General features: G+C 44.4%; 1 protein-coding gene across 1 annotated transcript in view; it reads left to right on the top strand.

Annotated features, from left to right (window-relative positions):
• LOC121543416 (staphylococcal nuclease domain-containing protein 1-like) overlaps positions 1-22,886 on the top strand; it is a 277,997-nt gene that overhangs the window by 56,593 nt on the left and 198,518 nt on the right. The window contains exons 13-15 of the mRNA XM_041853265.2: positions 1,579-1,689; positions 3,055-3,127; positions 8,386-8,527. Of these exons, the coding sequence (XP_041709199.2) occupies positions 1,579-1,689; positions 3,055-3,127; positions 8,386-8,527 (326 nt within the window). The remainder of the gene's footprint in view (positions 1-1,578; positions 1,690-3,054; positions 3,128-8,385; positions 8,528-22,886) is intronic.

Here is a 22,886-nt window from a genome sequence, read left to right as displayed (position 1 = left end):
TCTCTCTCTGCCTGCCCACTCTCTCTGCCTGCCTGCCTGCCTGTCTCTCTCTGCCTGCCTGCCTGTCTGCCTCTGCCTGCCTGCCTGCCTGCCTGCCTGCCTGCCTTCTCTCTCTGCCTGCCTGTCTCTCTGCCTGCCTGCCTGCCTGTCTCTCTCTGCCTGCCTGCCTACCTGCCTGCCTGCCTGCCTGTCTCTCTCTGCCTGCCTGCCTGCCTGTCTCTCTCTGCCTGCCTGCCTGTCTCTCTCTCTCTGCCTGCCTGTCTGCCTGTCTCTCTCTGCCTGCCTGTCTGCCTGTCTCTCTCTGCCTGCCTGTCTGCCTGTCTCTCTCTGCCTGCCTGTCTGCCTGTCTCTCTCTGCCTGCCTGCCTGCCTGCATGTCTCTCTCTGCCTGCCTGCCTGTCTCTCTCTGCCTGCCTGCCTGCCTGTCTCTCTCTGCCTGCCTGCCTGCCTGTCTCTCTCTCTGCCTGCCTGTCTCTCTCTCTCTCTGCCTGCCTGTCTCTGCCTGCCTGCCTGTCTCTCTCTGCCTGCCTGCCTGTCTCTCTATGCCTGCCTGCCTGTCTCTCTCTGCCTGCCTGTCTCTGCCTGCCTGTCTCTCTCTGCCTGCATGCCTGTCTCTCTCTGCCTGCCTGCCTGTCTCTCTCTGCCTGCCTTCCTGTCTCTCTCTGCCTGCCTGCCTGTGTCTGTCTGTCTGTCTGTCTCTGCCTGCCTGTCTCTGCCTGCCTGTCTGTCTCTGCCTGCCTGTCTCTGCCTGCCTGCCTGCCTGTCTCTCTCTGCCTGCCTGCCTGTCTCTCTCTGCCTGCCTGTGTCTGTCTGTCTGTCTGTCTGTCTGTCTCTGTCTCTTTCCCTCATCCCTCACTCCAGAAAACCTAATAAAAACATTTCACCCACAACGAGGAGCCACCAAACTTTCTCAATTATGGTCTTGGTGTGCCGACAGGCTAATAAAACATGCCAGAGGACACAAACTCATTTCGGAAAGACAAGCCTGCACCGAGCACACTCACTACCATCCACTTTAGCTGCTACATGGGCGCCCAAGGGCTCTGAGCTAACTGCGGAGCGCTGACATCGAACTCTTCCGCATTCTTTTTCTACTCCGGTCTCTCACCTTCCCCTTTTTCTGTGGTTGTGAAATAACAATGCAGTGTCTGGTTGCTGTGGTTCGAAGGTCTCTCTCACCTCGCCATGTTGCCGGCACCTTGACTTGTTAGTTAGTTGTTAGTCATTGTCTTTCGCATTTTCCTTTTGCTTTCTTCTGTTGTGTTTCTGGGCTCGTGTTTCTTCAGTGTTTCTGGGCTCGTGTTTCTTCAGTGTTTCTGGGCTCGTGTTTCTTCAGTGTTTCTGGGCTCGTGTTTCTTCAGTGTTTCTGGGCTCGTGTTTCTTCAGTGTTTCTGGGCTCGTGTTTCTTCAGTGTTTCTGGGCTCGTGTTTCTTCAGTGTTTCTGGGCTCGTGTTTCTTCAGTGTTTCTGGGCTCGTGTTTCCTCTCACTCTTTTTCTCTGTCTGTTTCTCTGTCTGTTTCTCTGTCTGTTTTTCTCTGTCCCTCTTTCCATTTATTAGTTTTTCTTGCTCCCTCCACAGTAACATAGCCGAGGCGTTGGTCAGTAAAGGTTTGGCCACGGTCATCCGCTACAGACAGGACGACGACCAGCGCTCATCCCACTACGACGAGCTACTGGCTGCAGAGGCACGGTAAGCATGGTGCCCCAAAATGGTTTCTACTGCTGAAAACGCTGAAAACCATTATTAATGACAAGCCTGCCCCAAAATGGCTTTGGTGAAATCCCATAATGCTTAAAAGTTATTGATGACTAATACCATGGCAACTGACAAACCCCCTAAATAAACCCAATTTCCCCAATTTGTGTGTATTTTCCCTCTTTAGTGATAGTCTGCCATATCATCAGCCTTGTTACCTCAGTCACACCCTCCATGCTACACTGCATCTAAACTTGACTGATTTAACCAGATTAACTAAACCTGCCTGATTTAACCAGATTAACTAAACCTGCCTGATTTAACCAGATTAACTAAACCTGCCTGATTTAACCAGATTGACTAAACCTCCCTTTAAATTAAAATGCTTTCTGTCTGACTCATGCAACAATAGTGTATTCCCCCTAGGGATACAATACGAAGATATGTGTGTGTTTGTGTTGCATCATGGGAAAATATTGAACAACACTGGTCAGAGGTAGCCATTTTTCCCTGTGTCGTAAATCAGCACCTCTACAGGGCCTGGGGCATATTCATTACGCCGATTCTGTTTCAAAACGTTTCTTAAATGGAAGCAAACCGAACAAAACGGGGAAGGACCTACCTGAATTTGTCCAATAGAAACTCCCTGCTCTGATTTTCTCCGAAAATATTGGCCGCTGAGCGTCTCACACACATGCACGCACACTAAATCAGGCCTTCTCTTTACACAGGCTCTATGAATATAATTATGGGGATGCGCACCGGGAGATTTAGTACGTGCTTTATTACACTGCTGAAGATGAAGATCTCAGGGTTAGAGGATAGATGGCTACCCACCCTTGGTGTTTGTGCAAGTGTTGGGCTCCGCAATCTCCTCCTTCCATTTCTTATTCTCCACACACAAACACACACACACACACACAGACACAGTAGTGAAACACACGTATCACTGACCCACAGATGACACTGACTGCCACAGTTTCCATCATCTTCGTCATCATCTGTAGCACTCAAGCCCTTTCCAGTAGGAATCTACGCAAGTGGTCATCGCACCAGGGTCAGACAGAAAATGCACTCACTCGTCCCCCCCAACCATTACAGTTTCCATTTTAAGGGTATAGATTACACATGTGAATTCCCCCTGCCACTGATCCTCGTGGTGGTGCCGGGGAGCTTGGAAACTGTATCCCCTCTCTGAGCCGGAATGGCTCTCTGAGTGTTTATTACCACCAGCTCCATTTATCCTCTGCGGCTCAAAGGCCTGATGGTTTCTCCTTAACTCGCTGCATGATGGGATGAACCGTAATTGTGGCCACTCTGTCTCACTCTCTCTCACTCTCTGCCTCTGATTGATCACAGGGCAATCAAGAACGGGAAAGGGCTGCATAGCAAGAAGGAGGTCCCCATCCACAGAGTGGCTGATATCTCTGGGGTAAGATGGATTAGTGTGAGAGTGTGGGTGGGGGAGAGAGAAATGTGTGTGGGACTTTGAGGAATAATGATGTGTGTGTTCACTGTTATGTGACTAGTCTTATATGTTGTGTGTTTTCCCCCCTTAAGTCTGTGTGTGTGTGCGCGTGCGTGTGCAATGTTCATACACATTCTCAGGTCACCAGGTCCAGTATCCCCATAACATTTTGGGGACCATCGTTCTTCTTGATAAGATAATTGCCAATTGCCATACCTTGACCCACCAGTCTCGATGCCCTCCAGTCTCTCCCAAGCCACTCCCCAGGACAAACCCTTGTCACCTGACCCATAGATTAATCACTCTAAGGAATATCCATAATACCAGTCCCCCCCAGTATTAAAGCAATAAAGGCCCATCTAAATATAGTCCCCTCTGCATTAATAAAGTCATCTAGGAAGTTGTTTACATGTGCCAGGGGCAGCAGACAGCGTCTCTGCTGATGAAAATTGATTGGGCTGCTCACTAAATGAAGATTTGATTTTACTCTGCGCATTCTCCACACACTCCGTGGACCGCGTGCGTTAAAGCACATAAAGGATTGGAGGCTGTACTCCAGTGTGTGTGTGCGCGCATGTATCTTTCTTTGTGTTGTCTGTCTGTACCTGTGTGTGTGTTGATCTTGCCCAGTCCCACCTCTAAAGGTGCTCCAGCTCTCTCAGCAGCCCTCTCTGGGTTTCACTGCAGCCATATTAGAGGGTGATACGACACATCACCATGTCAGCTTGTTTCCCCATCACTCTGAAGACTGACAGCCGCCCAGGAATAGATCCTTGATTCCATGCCAATCTGTTGAGGACTTCTGCCAATCAGGGAGAACAAGCGTTCTTGTGTGTGTGTATGTTCCTCCATCTTAAAGTACAGCTCCGTCTTGGCTGGAGATCTGGGCTGTGGAGGCTGCGGTGGCCCGACCAGGCTAATGTAATGAGTATTCTCATAAAAAGCTCCAAATAGCATCCAGCAGCCCACCACCGCCCCCCTCAGCTCTCCGCCTGTGTCACACACAGGGATATTACCGAGAGGGATTATGTAGAGATGTGGGTTATATGGATAAAAATACTGTGGGGATATACACTGCTCAAAAAAATGAAGGGAACACTTAAACAACACAATGTAACTCCAAGTCAATCACACTTCTGTGAAATCAAACTGTCCACTTAGGAAGCAACACTGATTTGACAATACATTTCACATGCTGTTGTGCAAATGGAATAGACAACAGGTGGAAATTATAGGCAATTAGCAAGACACCACCAATAAAGGAGTGGTTATGCAGGTGGTGACCACTTTTGAATGCTGGCGGTGCTTTCACTCTAGTGGTAGCATGAGACGGAGTCTACAACCCACACAAATGGCTCAGGTAGTGCAGCTCATCCAGGATGGCACATCAATGCGAGCTGTGGCAAGAAGGTTTGCTGTGTCTGTCAGCGTAGTGTCTAGAGCATGGAGGCGCTACCAGGAGACAGGCCAGTACATCAGGAGACGTGGAGGAGGCCGTAGGAGGGCAACAACCCAGCAGCAGGACTGCTACCTCCGCCTTTGTGCAAGGAGGAGCAGGAGGAGCACTGCCAGAGCCCTGCAAAATGACCTCCAGCAGGCCACAAATGTGCATGTGTCTGCTCAAACGGTCAGAAACAGATTCCATGAGGGTGATATGAGGGCCCGACGTCCACAGGTGGGGGTTGTGCTTACAGCCCAGGATGTTTGGCATTTGCCAGAGAACATCAAGATTGGCAAATTCGCCACTGGCGCCCTGTGCTCTTCACAGATGAAAGCAGGTTCACACTGAGCACGTGACAGAGTCTGGAGACGCCGTGGAGAAGTTCTGCTGCCTGCAACATCCTCCAGCATGACCGGTTTGGCGGTGGGTCAGTCATGGTGTGGGGTGGCATTTCTTTGGGGGGCTGCACAGCCCTCCATGTGCTCGCCAGAGGTAGCCTGACTGCCATTAGGTACCGAGATGAGATCCTCAGACCCCTTGTGAGACCATATGCTGGTGCGGTTGGCCCTGGGTTCCTCCTAATGAAAGACAATGCTAGACCTCATGTGGCTGGAGTGTGTCAGCAGTTCCTGCAAGAGGAAGGCATTGATGCTATGGACTGGCCCACCCGTTCCCCAGACCTGAATCCAATTGAGCACATTTTTTTTTATTATTATTTTTTTTTCACCTTTATTTAACCAGGTAAACCAGTTGAGAACAAGTTCTCATTTACAACTGCGACCTGGCCAAGATAAAGCAAAGCAGTGCGATAAAAACAACAACACAGTTACATATGGGGTAAAACAAAACAAAGTCAAAAATACAACAGAAATACAATTAATATACAGTGTGCAAATTTAGCAAGTTATGGAGGTAAGGCAATAAAATAGGCTATAGTGCAAAATAATTACAATTTTGTATTAACACTGGAATGATGTGCAAGAGATGATGTGCAAATAGAGATACTGGGTACAAATGAGCAAAATAAATAACAATATAGGGATGAGGTAGTTGGGCGGGCTAATTTCAGATGGGCTGTGTACAGGTGCAGTGATCGGTAAGGTGCTCTGACAACTGATGCTTAAAGTTAGTGAGGGAGATAAGTCTCCAGCTTCAGAGATTTTTGCAATTTGTTCCAGTCATTGGCAGCAGAGAACTGGAAGGAATTGCGGCCAAAGGAGGTGTTGGCTTTGGGGATGACCAGTGAGATATACCCGCTGGAGCGCAGACTACGGGTGGGTGTTGCTATGGTGACCAATGAGCTAAGATAAGGCGGGGATTTGCCTAGCAGTGATTTATAGATGGCCTGGAGCCAGTGGGTTTGGCGACGAATATGTAGTGAGGACCAGCCAACAAGAGCGTACAGGTCACAGTGGTGGGTATTATATGGGGCTTTGGAGACAAAACGGATGGCACTGTGATAGACAACATCCAATTTGCTGAGTAGAGTGTTGGAGGCTATTTTGTAAATGACATCGCCGAAGTCAAGGATCGGTAGGATAGTCAGTTTTACGAGGGCATGTTTGGCAGCATGAGTGAAGGAGGCTTTGTTGCGAAATAGGAAACCGATTCTAGATTTAACTTTGGATTGGAGATTCTTAATGTGAGTCTGGAAGGAGAGTTTACAGTCTAACCAGACACCTAGATATTTGTAGTTGTCCACATACTCTAGGTCAGACCCGTCTAGAGTAGTGATTCTAGTCGGGTGGGCGGGTGCAAGCAGCGTTCGGTTGAAGAGCATGCATTTAGTTTTACTAGTGTTTAAGAGCAGTTGGAGGGTACTGAAGGAGTGTTGTATGGAATTGAAGCTCGTTTGGAGGTTTGTTAACACAGTGTCCAATGAAGGGCCAGATGTATACAAAATGGTGTCGTCTGCGTAGAGGTGGATCTGAGAGTCACCAGCAGCAAGAGCGACGTCATTGATATACACAGAGAAAAGAGTTGGCCCAAGAATTGAACCCTGTGGCACCCCCATAGAGACTGCCATAGGTCCAGACAACAGGCCCTCCGATTTGACACATTGAACTCTATCTGAGAAGTAGTTGGTGAACCAGGCGAGGCAGTCATTTGAGAAACCAAGGCTATTTAGTCTGCCAATAAGAATGCGGTGGTTGACAGAGTCGAAAGCCTTGGCCAGGTCAATGAAAACGGCTGCACAGTACTGTCTATTATCGATCGCGGTTATAATATCATTTAGGACCTTGAGCGTGGCTGAAGTGCACCCATGACCAGCTCGGAAACCGGATTGCATAGCGGAGAAGGTACGGTGGGATTCGAAATGGTCTGGGATATCATGTCTTTAGTCCAGGTCTGGGAGGAGATCCCTCAGGAGACCATCCGCCACCTCATCAGGAGCATGCCCAGGCGTTGTAGGGAGGTCATACAGGCACGTGGAGGCCACACACACTACTGAGCCTCATTTTGACTTGTTTTAAGGACATTACATCAAAGTTGGATCAGCCTGTAGTGTGGTTTTCCACTTTAATTTTGAGGTTGACTCCAAATCCAGACCTCCATGGGTTGATAAATTTGATTTCCATTGATAATGTTTGTGTGATTTTGTTGTCAGCACATTCAACTATGTAAAGAAAAAAGTATTTAATAAGATTATTTCATTCATTCAGATCTAGGATGTGTTATTTTAGTGTTCCCTTTATTTTTTTGAGCAGTGTATTATGGAATATAGGAGGATGTGTGTACAGTATGTATACATACAAAGGTGGGGGGTGCTGAGTGGATATGGCACTGGGACACCTCTCTCTCTCTCTCTCTCTCTGAACCAACACACACTGGTACAGGTTGCGTGAACACAGTCCTCCCTTCATATTTGCATCCTTCCCTCCTGACTCCTGCCCCCCAGCCCAGATAGTGTGCGTGTGCACCTGTTTCCCTATTCCCATTGCCCACCGTTCTCCATCCTAAGAGTTCATCTGAACAGAGAAATTATCTGTCGTTTAGGGCTAGATTCCTACCCAGTAACTTGAATCACCACAACAATGTTGACTTTGCTTGACTTTGCACTCTGCAAACCTGAGCAACCTGGTGCTTGATGGAGTAGTTCTACCTTGTCAACAACATATTACCTCATCCTCCTTACCCAGGACATCCATCTGTTTTTCCAGAACACCATCTCTCTTCCCCCCCACCCCACTACATCTAAATCAAGAGAGAGGGCTAGTGAGTCACTGCCTTGTTTGTTGTGGCTGCATTGGCCTGCCTGCCTAGCTGTGTATTTTTTAATATAACTCTCTCTCTCTGCCATTGATTCATCAGCCTGTCTGAATAGGCGATGATTTAGCCACGCTTGTAATTCTGGCCTTGGCGTTCCCATTAAGCCAGTGACTCACCAGAAGGGAGAGCGCGAGATGAGGCCTAGCAATGTCATGGTGAAATCATCGGTCCGTTCACCCCACGCTATGAGCTTCAACCTAGATTTACTAATCTGTACATGAAGTGGATAGACTAAGACTGAGGTGTATGATCCACTATCAGACCGTCCAAATTACCATGGAGATCTGCATTTATAGGGTGAAGCTGCTACTGTGAACATGTTTGAGGTGAAGCTGCTACTCTGAACATGTTTGAGGTGAAGCTGCTACTCTGAACATGTTTGAGGTGAACATCCTTATTTGTTTGTCAGTTCCTCATCCTCACTGTTTCTCTCTGTCTTTCTCTCTGTCTTTCTCTCGCTCTCTCTCTCTCCCTCCCTCGTCCTCTCTCTCTCCCTTCTCCTCTCTCTCAGGAGACACAGAAGGCCAAGCAGTTCCTGCCATTCCTCCAGAGAGCAGGCCGCTCTGAGGCGGTGGTAGAATACGTTTTCAGTGGCTCCCGCCTGAAACTCTACATGCCCAAAGAGACCTGCCTCATCACCTTCCTCCTTGCTGGTAAGTAGTCCCTCCGCGAGGGCCACTAGGCAACTTCCTGGTTTGGCAAACTACATCCTGGCTTAGGTTTCTTCCTGACTGCTTCTTTTAGGTTACTTTCTAGTAGAAAAGGTGCAGTGAAATGCTTGTGCTAGGAGCTAGCAACAGGGCGACCGTGTCTGTCGGCGCCATCTTGTTGGCTTCCTCCTCAGAGCTTGGAGGGTTATCAGTCTTTTAACTATGTAACCAACCTAACATTTGATTTTGTTCACTTCCAGTTTAATAAAAACACTCTTAGATTTCCTGTGTATCTTGTCTGCTAAACTCTACTTAGTGAGTGAGTGGTTCAGATGGCTGCCTGTTAGTCAGTTTAGCGTGAAGGTCCTGCATGAGCTGTCCAGAGGCTGCTCACTATGTGTGATATGCCACCCCCACACAGCTCTGTCCTGACCTCTCAGGGCTTAGCATAGACTAGAAGGGTTGTGTGTGTGTGGATGGTGCGTGCATAGATGTGAGATTTGTGTCTTAAGACATACATTATTATACAATACTTTTGTGTGTGTGTGTGTACAGTACGTGAGGAGAGGTATGTGTGTGTGTGCCAGACATATCAAGCCAGGTGCTCTGTCGTGGCCCCAGCTCAGAGGTCACAGGTCAAGGTGTCCGACAGGGGAGCTAGCGTAGCTCCCAGCTGTTAGCAGTCACTCACTACGAAGGTTGACAGGGTCCGGTGAAACCGTGCCAGCCGCCCCTGCCCCCCCGATCCCTGGCACCACTGGGATTGTGTGTAGCTGATGTGACCTTTCACCTCATGCTGGCTTTGACCCTACCTCATCAACTCTTTGCTCCAACCCTAATCTAATGCCCCTGATTCTAGCAATTAGCTGGTTGCTAAGATGAATCAGGTCAGTTACAACTGGGGTTGGATTGAAAACCTACAGGAGGATAGCTCTCCAGGAACAGGGTTGCAGAGCCCTGGTCTAGGGAGCAGTTGGGGCTTGAGCTGTCCATTTTGTGCCCGGGAAACAAGCAGAGTGACAGTTGCAGGAGAAATATAGGCTACAATATACAGTAGATTGGTTATTGTTGCATTTATGCTTTCTGTCTGGCAGCTCAGCTTTCTGTCTGGCAGTTCTGCTTCTTATCTGGCAGCTCAGGTTGATTTGTACAGTCAATTTAGATCAGAATCAATCGATAGCAGGAACGCTTGTGTGTTTTAGATTAGATGAGACTCCATTAACTCTACTAGCCATAATAGAGGCATTACATCTAATCCAGGCATCTATCTATCAGTCTCTATTTCAGCTCTGTCATTGACCAAACAAAAGAAGAACCCACTTCATTCATTTCCCAACAGGACACCGTCATATATTCATGATAGCATCATCCCCGGTTTAATTGTGCATGTCTTCCATTGTAAATGTTTTAATTAATTTGGTAATTTGTTTCTAAATGTATTTTCCCCTTGTTGCTTTTTGTAATTAATTATTTTCTCCGCCAGGCATTTTGACTTGACCCTCTCTCTCCATCAAGCCACATAGGCCTTTATTAAGACTGGATGGCAATCTGACATTATAACTTGGCGTGCGCTCACACACACACACACACACGCGCGCTCTTGTGTTTTCTGTCGTTGGAAATGATTTTATTCAATTAGTGGTTATAACCAAATGACAATAAGCACATTATGGCACCGAGCCTGGGTTAATTTTATTAAGGTCATTCCCCGGCAAAAAGGTTTTCTGCTAGGAAATGACAGTTCATGTTGTCTTTAATACACACATTAAGGATTAACGCTGATTGATACAAACGATCCTGCTTCCTTTTTTAAATAAGAGGCGCTTCCGTTATGATTAGCCACCGCACCGCATCCTGACCACCCTCACCTTTCCCGGAAGGTGTGTGTGTCAGTGGGTGGGTGTGTGATAGTTTTTCATTAATATGAGTGTGTGTGTTATTGCTGCCTGTGGGTTTGTGTGGGCATGGCTTTGCCTTTGATTCCGTGTTAGGTCTCTCTCTGTGTGTGTCCCGCCTGTGTGTGTGCTGTATATTGTCCATCTATCTATCTATATGTATGTGTATTACCCAGAGTTCCCCATTACCCAGAGTTCATGTGTGCCTCTGTGGTTCTTATTGAGGTTAGAGACCCTTGCTATATGGGACTGGTGGCATAACATAACTACCCCCGGTTATCTCTCACCCTACATACCCTTATCTACTAACACTACCCCACCTATCTTCAGGTCCTCAATGTGTCAAAGTTATCTCTCCATGTTTTATGCACCTATCTCCCTCTGTAGCCCTTTTTCATTTTCATTGTGAAATGACAGTGGTGCGATAAGGCCTGCGTCCCAAATGGCACCCTATTCCCTACTTGGTGCACTACTTTTGACCAGGGCCCTGATGAAAAGTAGTGCACTACAGTGCCTTCAGAAGGTATTCATGTCCCTTGACTTATTCCACATTTGTTGTTACAGCCTGAATTCAAAATGTATTTAATATATGTTTTCCTCCTCACCCATCTACACACAATACCCAATAATGACAGTGAAAACATATTTGTTGAACTTTTTGCAAATGTATAAAAACATTAAATACAGAAATATTATATTTACCTAAGTATTCACACCACTGAGTCAGTACTTGGTAGAAGCACCTTTGGCAGCGATTACAGCTGTGAGTCTTTCTGGGTAAGTCTCTAAGATCTTTCCACACCTGGATTGTGCAACATTTGCCCATTTTATTATTTTCAAAATTCTTCAAGTTGGTTGTTGATTATTGTTAGACAACCATTTTCAGGTCCATTTTCAGATTTAAGTCAAAAGTGTAACTCGGCCACTCAGGAACATTCACTGTCTTCTTGGTAAGCAACTCCAGTGTATATTTGGCCTTGTGTTTTAGGTTATTGTCCTGCTGAAAGGTGAATTAATCTCCCAGTGTCTGGTGGAAAGCAGACTGAACCAGATTTTCCTCTAGGATTTTGCCTGTGCTTAGCTCCATTTCGCTTCTTTTTTATTCTGAAAAACTCCCCAGTCCTTAACGATTACAAGCATACCCATAATATGATGCGGCCAACACGTTGCTTGAAAATATGGAGAGTGGTACTCAGTAATGTGTTGTATTGGATTTGCCCCAAACATACCACTTTGAAATCATGACAAAATGTTCATTGCTAGCCACATTTTTTTGCAGTATTACTTTAGTGCCTTGTGGCAAACATGATGCATGTTTTATAATATTTTTTATTCTGTATAGGCTTCCTTCTTTTCATTCTGTCAATTACGTTACATTGACAATGTTGTTGATCCATCCTCTCCGGCGACTGAGTTAGGAGTAACTACAATGTTGTTGATCCATCCTCTCCGGCGACTGAGTTAGGAGTAACTACAATGTTGTTGATCCATCCTCTCCGGCGACTGAGTTAGGAGTAACTACAATGTTGTTGATCCATCCTCTCCGGCGACTGAGTTAGGAGTAACTACAATGTTGTTGATCCATCCTCTCCGGCGACTGAGTTAGGAGTAACTACAATGTTGTTGATCCATCCTCTCCGGCGACTGAGTTAGGAGTAACTACAATGTTGTTGATCCATCCTCTCCGGCGACTGAGTTAGGAGTAACTACAATGTTGTTGATCCATCCTCTCCGGCGACTGAGTTAGGAGTAACTACAATGTTGTTGATCCATCCTCTCCGGCGACTGAGTTAGGAAGGACGTCTGTATCTTTGTAGTGACTGGGTGTATTGACACAACATCTAAAGTGTAATTAATAACTTCACCATGCTCAAAGGGATATTCAGTGTCTGCTTTTCTTTTTTTTACCCATCTACCAATAGGTGCCCTTCTTTGCAAGGCATTGGAAAACCTCCCAGGTCTTTGTGGTTGAATCTGTGTTTGAAATTCACTGCTTGACTGAGATGTAGTCATTCAAACATCATGTTAAACGCTATTATTGCATACAGAGTGAATCCATGCAACTTATTATGTGACTTGTTAAGCACATTTCTATTCCTGAACTTATTTAGGCTTGCCGTAACAAAGGTGTTGAATACTTATTAACTCAACATTTCAGCTTTTCATTTTTTATTAATTAGAAAAAGAGTATAAAAGCATAATTCCACTTTGATCTTATGGGGTATTGTGTGTAGGCCAGTGTCACAATCTCAATTTAATCCATTTTAAATTACAGCTGTAACACTACAAAATGTGGGAAAAGTCAAGGGGTGTGAATACTTTCTGAAGGCACTGTGTATGATCTTAAAGATGCAGTCCTGGAACTTAAGCCCTTACAAATTCATAACATATTTTCAAATTGGGTTTTGTAGCATATCATACGAATTGCAAAAAATATATAAAGAAATTGCAAGACGTAACCTATCACACGAAGTAGAAATAGATGACTCAGTACACAATTGTGCACCATTTTCAGGGACCCGTTTTGACTCGTGAGGACTGCTTAGTGTAATTTGACCTATATTGTCACAACAAAGTCCTGCAGCAACAGGAATGTAACATTTAGTCCATAATGGTGGTTGATCGGTGGTTAGGCTTTTAGCTGTCCAAAAGTAGGCTACATGAAAAGTGCAAAAATTTAAATATAACCGTGGGTTTTCATTGAGGGTTTTCTGGGAATTTCACCGTTCTTATTGACTCAAGACATTTCAGCTTTTCATTTTTTATTACTTTGTAAACATTTCAAAAAACATAATTCCACTTTGACATTATGGGCTATGTGTGTAGGCCAGTGACAAACAATCAACATGTGGAAGAAGTGAAGGTGTGTGAATACTTTCTGAAGGGAATAGGGTGCCACTTTTATCTGAAGCCCTTCACCCTCAAGACGCCTTCATATAGGCTTCTCACAATCACATAATATGTATTGGGTGGAATTGTCGAGGCCAGATGGGTGCATCCGCATATTGGCCAATCTGTTTTTAATGTCAGGCAGGAATTAAACTCGATTGGAAGGAGGCTCTCCAGAGAGATTGTGTGTGTGCGTGTCTATTTCAATGAGCTTCCCTGGGCGCCATACTAAATGGGCATAAATCCATTAAGACAGAAGTGAAGTGTCTCTTGAGGTCTGCTTATTGTGGAAGTCTGATGCTTTACCTGTTGATACTCCCTTATTATTCAAACACCAAAGATCCCTGCTCTCTGTCTCTCTCTCGTTTTCTCAATATGCATACTACCGTGGTCCACACTCTCATGCTCCGTGTGCATTCTCTGACCACGTTCTCTTGAGTACGTTCTTGTGAGGACGAGAGTGTGGAAAATGCATAAAACAATCCATTTGAGAAGCACTCGCACTCCCCCTTCTGTATTACCTCACGCTTCACCTCCCATTCTTCCAGCCAGGATACACCTGTTAAGAATATATGCATTCCAGGTTACTTCCTCATGAAGCTGGTTGAGAGAATGCCAAGAGTGTGCAAAGCTGTCATCAAGGCAAAGGGTGGCTATTTGAAGAATCTCAAGTATAGAATATATTACTTTTTTAGTTACTACATGATTCCATATGTGTTATTTCATAGTTTTGATGTCTTCACTATTATTCTACAATGTAGAAAATAGTAAAAATTAAAGAAAAACCCTTGAATGAGTAGGTGTGTCCAAACTTTTGACTGGTACTGTATATAAAAAAATATATAAAACATATTTAAGGTTTCTTTGGTACATAATTGGTGTAGCCTATAAATAAATAAAAAATAAAAAATAATTAATTGCCTTTTGCGTGTGGACTGTATTATGCATACTGGATGGACTGGCTACCTTATGCTATCTTCCAAACTTTCTATCCATGAATCTGGGAGAGAACATATACAGTCGTCGTAAAAAGTTGAGAGAATGACACACGTATTGGTGTTTTTTTTTAAATATCTTCGTCAGATGTTACTATTTTTTTTCCTCTTTTTTTTTCACCTTTATTTAACCAGATAAGCCAGTTGAGAACAAGTTCTCACATACAACTGCGACCTGGCCAAGATAAAGCAAAGCAGTGCGATTAAAAACAACACAGTTACATATGGTGTAAAACAAAACATAAAGTCAAAAATACCACAGAAAATATATATACAGTGTGTGCAAATGTAGCAAGTTATGGAGGTAAGGCAATAAATAGGCTATGGTGCAAAATAATTACAATTAGTATTAACACTGGAATGATAGATGTGCAAGAGATTATGTGCAAATAGAGATACTGGGGTGCAAATGAGCAAAAATAAATAACAATATGGGGATGAGGTAGTTGAGTGGGCTAATTTCAGAAAGGCTGTGTACAGGTGCAGTGATCGGTAAGGTGCTCTGACAACTGATGCTTAAAGTTAGTGAGGGAGATAAGAGTCTCCAGCTTCAGAGATTTTTGCAGTTCGTTCCAGTCATTGGCAGCAGAGAACTGGAAGGAATGGCGGCCAAAGGAGGTGTTGGCTTTGGGGATGACCAGTGAGATATACCTGCTGGAGCGCATACTACGAGTGAGTGTTGCTATGGTGACCAATGAGCTAAGATAAGGCAGAGATTTGCCTAGCAGTGATTTATATATGTAGTGAGGACCAGCCAACAAGAGGGTACAGGTCACAGTGGTGGGTAGTATATGGGGCTTTGGTGACAAAACGGATGGCACTTTGATAGACTACATCCAATTTGCTGAGTAGAGTGTTGGAGGCTATTTTGTAAATGACATCGCCAAAGTCAAGGATCGGTAGGATAGTCAGTTTTACGAGGGCATGTTTGGCAGCATGAGTGAAGGAGGCTTTGTTGCGAAATAGGAAGCCGATTCTAGATTTCACTTTGGATTGGAGATGCTTAATGTGAGTCTGGAAGGAGAGTTTACGGTCTAACCAGACACCTAGGTATTTGTAGTTGTCCACATACTCTAGGTCAGACCCGTCGAGTAGTAATTCTAGTCGGGTGGGCGGGTGCCAGCAGCAGTCGATTGAAGAGCATGCATTTAGTTTTACTAGTGTTTAAGAGCAGTTGGAGGCTACGGAAGGAGTGTTGTATGGTATTGAAGCTCGTTTGGAGGTTTGTTAACACAGTGTCCAATGAAGGGCCAGATGTACACAAAATGGTGTCGTCTGCGTAGAGGTGGATCTGAGAGTCACCAGCAGCAAGAGCGACATCATTGATATACACGGAGAAAAGAGTCAGCCCAAGAATTGAACCCTGTGGCACCCCCATAGAGACTGCCATAGGTCCAGACAACAGGCCCTCCGATTTGACACATTGAACTCTATCTTAGAAGTAGTTGGTGAACCAGGCGAGGCAGTCATTTGAGAAACCAAGGCTATTTAGTCTGCCAATAAGAATGCGGTAGTTGACAGAGTCGAAAGCCTTGGCCAGGTCGATGAAGACGGCTGCACAGTACACAGTCTATTATCGATCGTGGTTATAATATCGTTTGAATATCGTTTGAAAAAGATAGCCTTTGCTTTCCTAACTGCTTGTGTATATTGGTTCCTAAGTTCCCTGAAAAGTTGCATATCGCGGGGGCTATTCGATGCTAATGCAGTACGCCACAGGATGTTTTTGTGCTGGTCAAGGGAAGTCAAGTCTGAGGAGAACCAGGGGTATACTATGGTATACTGAAGTATAATTACAAGCATTCCATAAGTGTCAAAGGCTTTTATTGACAATTACATTAAGTTTATGCAAAGAGTCAATATTTGCAGTGTTGATCCTTCTTTTTCAAGACCTCTGCAATCCGCTCTGGCATGCTGTCAATTCACTTCTGGGCCACATCCTGAATGACGGCAGCCCATTCTTGCATAATCAATGCTTGGAGTTTGTCAGAATTTGTGGGGTTTTGTTTGTCCACCCGCCTCTTGAGGATTGACCACAAGTTCTCAATGGGATTAAGGTCTGGGGAGTTTCCTGGCCACGGACCCAAAATGTCGATGTTTTGTTCCCCGAGCCACTTAGTTATCACTTTTGCCGTATGGCAAGGTGCTCCATCATGCTGGAAAAGGCATTGTTCGTCACCAAACTGTTCTTGGATGGTTGGGAGACGTTGCTCTCGGAGGTTGTGTTTGTACCATTCTTTATTCATGGCTGTGTTCTTAGGCAAAATTGTGAGTGAGCCCAATCCCTTGGCTGAGAAGCAACCCCACACATGAATGGTCTCAGGATGCTTTACTGTTGGCATGACACAGGACTGATGGTAGTGCTCACCTTGTCTTCTCCGGACAAGCTTTTTTCCGAATGCCCCAAACAATCGGAAAGGGGATTCATCAGAGAAAATGACTTTACCCCAGTCCTCAGCAGTCCAATCCCTGTACCTTTTGCAGAATATCAGTCTGTCCCTGATGTTTTTCCTGGAGAGAAGTGGCTTCCTCGCTGCCCTTCTTGACACCAGGCCATCCTCCAAAAGTATTCGCCTCACTGTGCGTGCAGATGCAGTCACACCTGCCTGCTGCCATTCCTGAGCAAGCTCTGCACTGGTGGTGCCCCGATCCCGCAATTGAATCAACTTTAGGAGACGGTTCTGGCGCTTGCTGGACTTTCTTGGGCACCCTGAAGCCTTCTTCACAGCAATTGAACCTCTCTCCTTGAAGTTCTTGATGATCCGATAAATGGTTGATTTAGGTGCAATCTTACTAGCAGCAATATCCTTGCCTGTGAAGCCCTTTTTGTGCAAAGCAATGATGACAGCACATGTTTCCTTGCAGGGAACCATGGTTAACAGAGTAAGAACAATGATTTCAAGCACCACCCTCCTTTTTTAAAGCTTCCAGTCTGTTATTCTAACTCAATCAGCATGACAGAGTGATCTCCAGCCTTGTCCTCGTCAACACTCTCACCTGTGTTAATGAGAGAATCACTGACATGTCAGCTGGTCCTTTTGTGGCAGGGCTGAAATGCAGTGGAAATGTTTTTTGGGGATTAAGTTCATTTTCATGGCAAAGAGGGACTTTGCAATTAATTGCAATTCATCTGATCACTCTTCATAACATTCTGGAGTATATGCAAATTGCCATCATAAAAACTGAGGCAGCAGACTTTGTGAAAATGAATATTTGTGTCATTCTTAACTTTTGACCACGACTGTACAGTAGGCTCCAAAATTACTGGCACCCCTGACTGGCAATGCACAAACAATACTTTAAACAATATAAACAATATAATTATAGAGAGAAAATCAAAATACCAACATGTGAGAAATACTGTACTTTATTTATGTTTCAATGGAACCAACCAAAATCGTACAATTATTTAATACAAAATAAATGTAACTAAAATCAAGGTTTCATAATTATTGGCACTCCTCATTTAGTACTTAGTGCAACCACCTCTGGCAAGGATAACAGCATGGAGTCTTTTCTTGTAATGTTTGACAAGGTTAAGGAACACATTAGGAGGGATTTAGGACCATCCCTCTATGCAGATCCTTTCAAGATCCTTCACATTCTTGGGTTTGCGCTTATCAACTGACCTCTTCATCTCAGCCCACAGATTTTCTATTGGATTTAGGTCCGGCGACTGAGATGGCCATGGCAGAACATTGATTTTGTTGTCACAGAACGATTTCTGTGTGGATCTTGAGGTATGTTTTGGGTCATTGGCCGTAGGTGGACTTTCCAACAAGACAAGTCCCAGCCTTCTGGCAGAGGCAACCAGATTGTCAGTTAAAATCGCCTGATACTTAGTGGAATTCATTATGCCATCAATCTTAACCAATGCCCCTCGACCTCTGGAATTAAAACAGCCCCAAAACATCACTGAACCACCAACATATTTCATTGTGGGTATGAGGTGCCTCTCCTTGTATGCATCTCTGTTTCGTCGCCAAACATACCGATGCTGTATCTGACCAAAACGTTCAATTTTGGTCTCATCTGACCAGAGCACCTTCTTCCAGTCATAATTTAAATGATGTTTGGTAAACTCCAAGCGCTTGAGTCTGTGTCTTGGTGTCAGAAAGGGCTTTCTTCTGGCAACCCTTCCAAAGAGCCTGTGGTTGTGGAGGTGGCGTCTGATGGTGCTTTTTGAAACCTGGTGACCCAACACGCCACCAAGGCCTGCAATTTTTCACAGTGATTCTTGGGGATTTTGTTGCTTCTCTCACCATCCTCCTCCCTATCCTGGGGGGCAAAATGCATTTGCGTCCTCTACCTGTGAGGTTTTCAACTGTTCCATATCTTTTGAATTTTTAAATAATTGTCTTACAGTGCTTAGTGGTATATTCAATTGTTTGTGGATCTTCTTGTAGCCATTGCCAGTTTTACGAAGGTCTACAACCATCAGTCTCTTCCGAACTGCCAGTACTTTTGTTTTCTTCATGGTGTTGGATGACAAAGGGTTATTGCATTCGTGTTACCTCATTTTTATACCCTAGTGAAACAGGAAGTGATGTAATGGCTCAATAAGTTCCTTAAGACTTAGATAAACTTAAGTAAGTGGAATTTAATTCCTGGTTTAATTTTGGTAGATGTTATTTACAATAATCTTTAAGGGTGCCATTAATTGTGAAACCTTGATTTGGAGGACATTGATTTTTAATTATATCAATAAATGATTTTGGTGGGTTCCATTGGAACATTAATATAGTACAGTATTTCTCACATGTTGGTATTTTGAGTTTATCTCTATAATTATATTGTTTATATTTTTTAAAGTATTGTTTGTGCTTTGCCAGTCAGGGGTGCCAGTAATTTTGGAGCCTACTGTAGGCCTAGGCGATGCTGTTGGTTCAATGATTGTGCAGGGCGGCTTCAATTATAGTACATTTTTATTTGATTTTGAGCAGCCTAGTAATGGGGCATTTTTTTATATTTTCATGATTAATACTTTTGGACCTAGACTTGGCGCTCCGGTACCGCTTGCCGTGCTGTAGCAGAGAGAACAGTCTATGACTAGGGTGGCTGGAGTCTTTGACAATTTTGAGGGCCTTCCTCTGACACCGCCTGGTATAGAGGTCCTGGATGGCAGGAAGCTTGGACCCAGTGATGTACTGGGCCATACGCACTACCATCTGTAGTGCCTTGCGGTCGGAGGCCGAGCAGTTGCCATACCAGGCGGTGATGCAACCAGTCAGGATGCTCTCGATGGTGCAGCTGTAGAACTTTTTGAGGAGTGTTCTTATAAACTCAGATATTTCTATATGCAACCCAATGTGAAAGCAGACTTTTGATGGTTGCCACTAAAGAGGAGGATCCCAGCTGCTACTATATTTATTTCTCATCTGCTTATATTAAGCACACGCTTCACTATAAAACCGGAGTAGCCTACCCGGATTGATTGAAAGGAAAACGGCCTCCATTAGCTATTCGAGTACATACGGATGACATGTCTTTTTCCCCTGCCCCTGTTCCTGCCCATTTGATAATGGGCCATTCTAAATCTAAACACATTTTACATATTAGTAAAGACTAGATTAAATTGGGAATATTCTGATGGGTGAAAATATGATCACTTGATGAGAGAACAGCGTGTGCAGCCTGAGGCAAGGAACAGAGCGGCAACTTTATTTTGCGACTTTCTCAAATAATTTTAGGCTGGGTTTCTGTATAAGCACTTGTGACAACTGCTGATGTAAAAAGGGCTTTATAAATACATTTGATTTGATGGAGGAGCCTCAACGCGCGCACACACACACACACACACCCTGTGTGGATGTATTTTTATTCTCACCAAGAATAAGGGCCACATTTCGCTAGCTGAGGGAGAATAGAGCTGGTTTATAAAATATATCTTCTATACAGGCATGTCCATAAGTTGCATCCCAAATTTGACCCTATGTAGTGCACTACTTTTGACCAGGGCCCATAGGGATGTGGTTAAAAGTAGTGCACTATATAAGGAATATGGTGCCATTGCATTGGGTGATTAAGGTGACTAAATATAACTCTATATGCAGATGCATACAGATGATTGTCTGTCTCTGCAAATGCCAAGTAAGTGGAACTAGTGTAACTGTACACTAGCGGTCTACACTATCTGGCATCCACTTGTCAGGGCCACATCACCAAAGGGTTCAGATGGCCCAACATAGATCAATTCACAGAGTATTGTAGTAGTAGGGAAAGCCGTTAACATAGACCCTTTTAAAGTCCTACTCCAGTGTCCTTTTCAGCTCCTTTATCACCTGATTTAGTGGCCAGTGACACTTTGCTTCTTGAAAGTCCAATATCTTGAAGACTTGACTGCTGACTTGCTAAACATTTTGGGACTGTATGAACAGTAGACATAAAAAAAAATATATAACAACTTTTTGAGTGGATTTTCTCATTTCTCCTCAGGTAAACCACTTTTCTCTCTCTGAACTACGTACGCCTGTGAGCAGTTTCCCTTTTGATATTTATTTTTAAAGGGAGGATGGAGAGATACTTCTGTTTTTCTCTCTCCCTTTGCTCCTCCTCCTCTACTCCATTTGAGGCACCTCAAAGCCTCCCTCCCCTTTCCTCCTTCATTTCCTTCCTTCTGGAGTTTTCCGGGGAGTGCTCCTGACCCCTAAAAGAACCAAGAGGAGAGGGAGAGGCTCTCAAAAGGGAGAGAGAGCAAAAGAAGAGGGGGAGAGAGAGAGCGAAGCCCTCTTCAGATTGGGCCGGAGGGGTGCTCTGGGGAAGAAGGGATGTTCCTCTCCACTCTTCTTCTCTCATCCACATGCAACTTTCATGAGGTGGAGCGGGTTTCTTCTTTCGTAGAGAGGGAGATGAGAAAAGAACAGAAGGACTACAAGTGTGTTGTGTTCAATAGGACCGAAAGAGACAACCGGGATAGTCCCTCATTGAATGAAGTTTCACAGTGGCCACACCCTTCTGCTTGGGTATGAGTGGCTCCCGAGTGGCGCAGCGGTCTAAGGCATCACTACAGACCCCGGTTCGATTCCAGGCTGTATCACAATCTAGCCGTGATTGGGAGTCCCATAGGGCGGCGCACAATTGGCCCAGCATCGTCCGGGTTTGGCCGGGGTAGGCCGTCATTGTAAATACGAATTTGTTCTTAACTGACTTGCATAGTTAAATAAAGGTGGGGGGAAAAAATCCCTCATTCTGCTTTTGGCGCCCATACAAATTAGCCCCAATTAAATACCTTGACTGTTTTCTCATTTGCTGGGAATGTTGTTCGAAATGACCTATACAGCATACTTTGATATCGTTATCGACCTACTGCATACCCCTTACAAATATACATTTTAGTGTGCAGGGTGTGCTGTTAGCATGCTAACACTCATTAAGACTGACTGGTAGAATAGCTAGCATAGCTAGCCATCAATAGCATTCATTGGTTGAAGTAACTTTTGAGTGTAATGGAGTTGACTGGTGACTGACATGAATAAGGCTTTCCGTTATGAAAATATGGCGCCAGACATTTGACAGGCAGCATTTTCACGTTTACTTTTGGGGCGGCAGGTAGCTTAGTGGTTAAGAGCGTTGTGCCAGTAACCGAAAGGTCGCTGGTTCTAATCCCCGAGCCGACTAGGTGAAAAATCTGTCGATGTGCCCTTGAGCAAGGCACTTAACCCTAATTGCTCCTGTAAGTCGCTCTGGAAAAGAGCGTCTGCTAAATGACTAAAATGTAAATGTAAAAATGAGTAACGAACAGCAAAATCACTAGCCTATGCAAAGGTGGTGTGTGAGTTTCAAGTTTGGGGAAGCTAATTTTCACCAAAGAAATGCACCTTTATAATAGTAAGCCTACTATTCGAAATGTGATGAGTAGATTGGATAGTTGTAATATAGGCTAATAATATAACTCAATCACTGTTTGCAAAAAAGACTGTTGGATGCAACGCATGGCTGAGTGCGTGTAGCTGTAGAGGTCTAGGCTATATCAGATACGTTTCTTCTTCTGTCTTTGCACTGGGAAATGTTTGCCTTTTTTATAGACACATTTCATGCAATTTTACTACACTTTATATGACTGGAGACATTAGCAGAATCTTTTTTTATACGAGAAATGACAGAGTAGCCTACTCTGCTGACACTGACAAACAGATAAATAAAAATGACTTTGTCCTTATAATAAGCCTAAAGGGGAGGCACACAGAATATGACATCCATCTAAACTGGAGGAGGAAATTATTCTCCAAAATCAAACTTTTAAAGCTGCAATTTGTAACTTTTTGGGCAACCTGACCAAATTCACATAGAAATGTTAGTTATAGATCTGTCAATTTAATTGAAAGAAAGTCTAAGAAGCGGTAGATCTGTTCTATTTGCACTATTTCTGTGCTTCCCGTTCATAACTTTCATTTTTGCATCTTTTACTTTCGGTTTTGTACACCAGCTTCAAAGAGCTGAAAATACTATATTTTTGTTTATTGAGAAGATATTTCACAGCGCTGCCTTTCCTTCCAACTTGTTTTTAAGGCTAGGGGAAGCTAATGATCCTCTGTGGCCAAATCATGCTTTAGTAGCCTATTTTGAATGATTTCATTTATTTCT

This window comes from Coregonus clupeaformis, chromosome 28, assembly GCF_020615455.1.
Source record: "Coregonus clupeaformis isolate EN_2021a chromosome 28, ASM2061545v1, whole genome shotgun sequence".
Taxonomy (NCBI): Eukaryota; Metazoa; Chordata; class Actinopteri; order Salmoniformes; family Salmonidae; genus Coregonus; species Coregonus clupeaformis.
The sequence above is the reverse complement of the archived record's forward strand: the minus strand, read 5'-3'. Positions and strand labels throughout refer to the sequence as shown.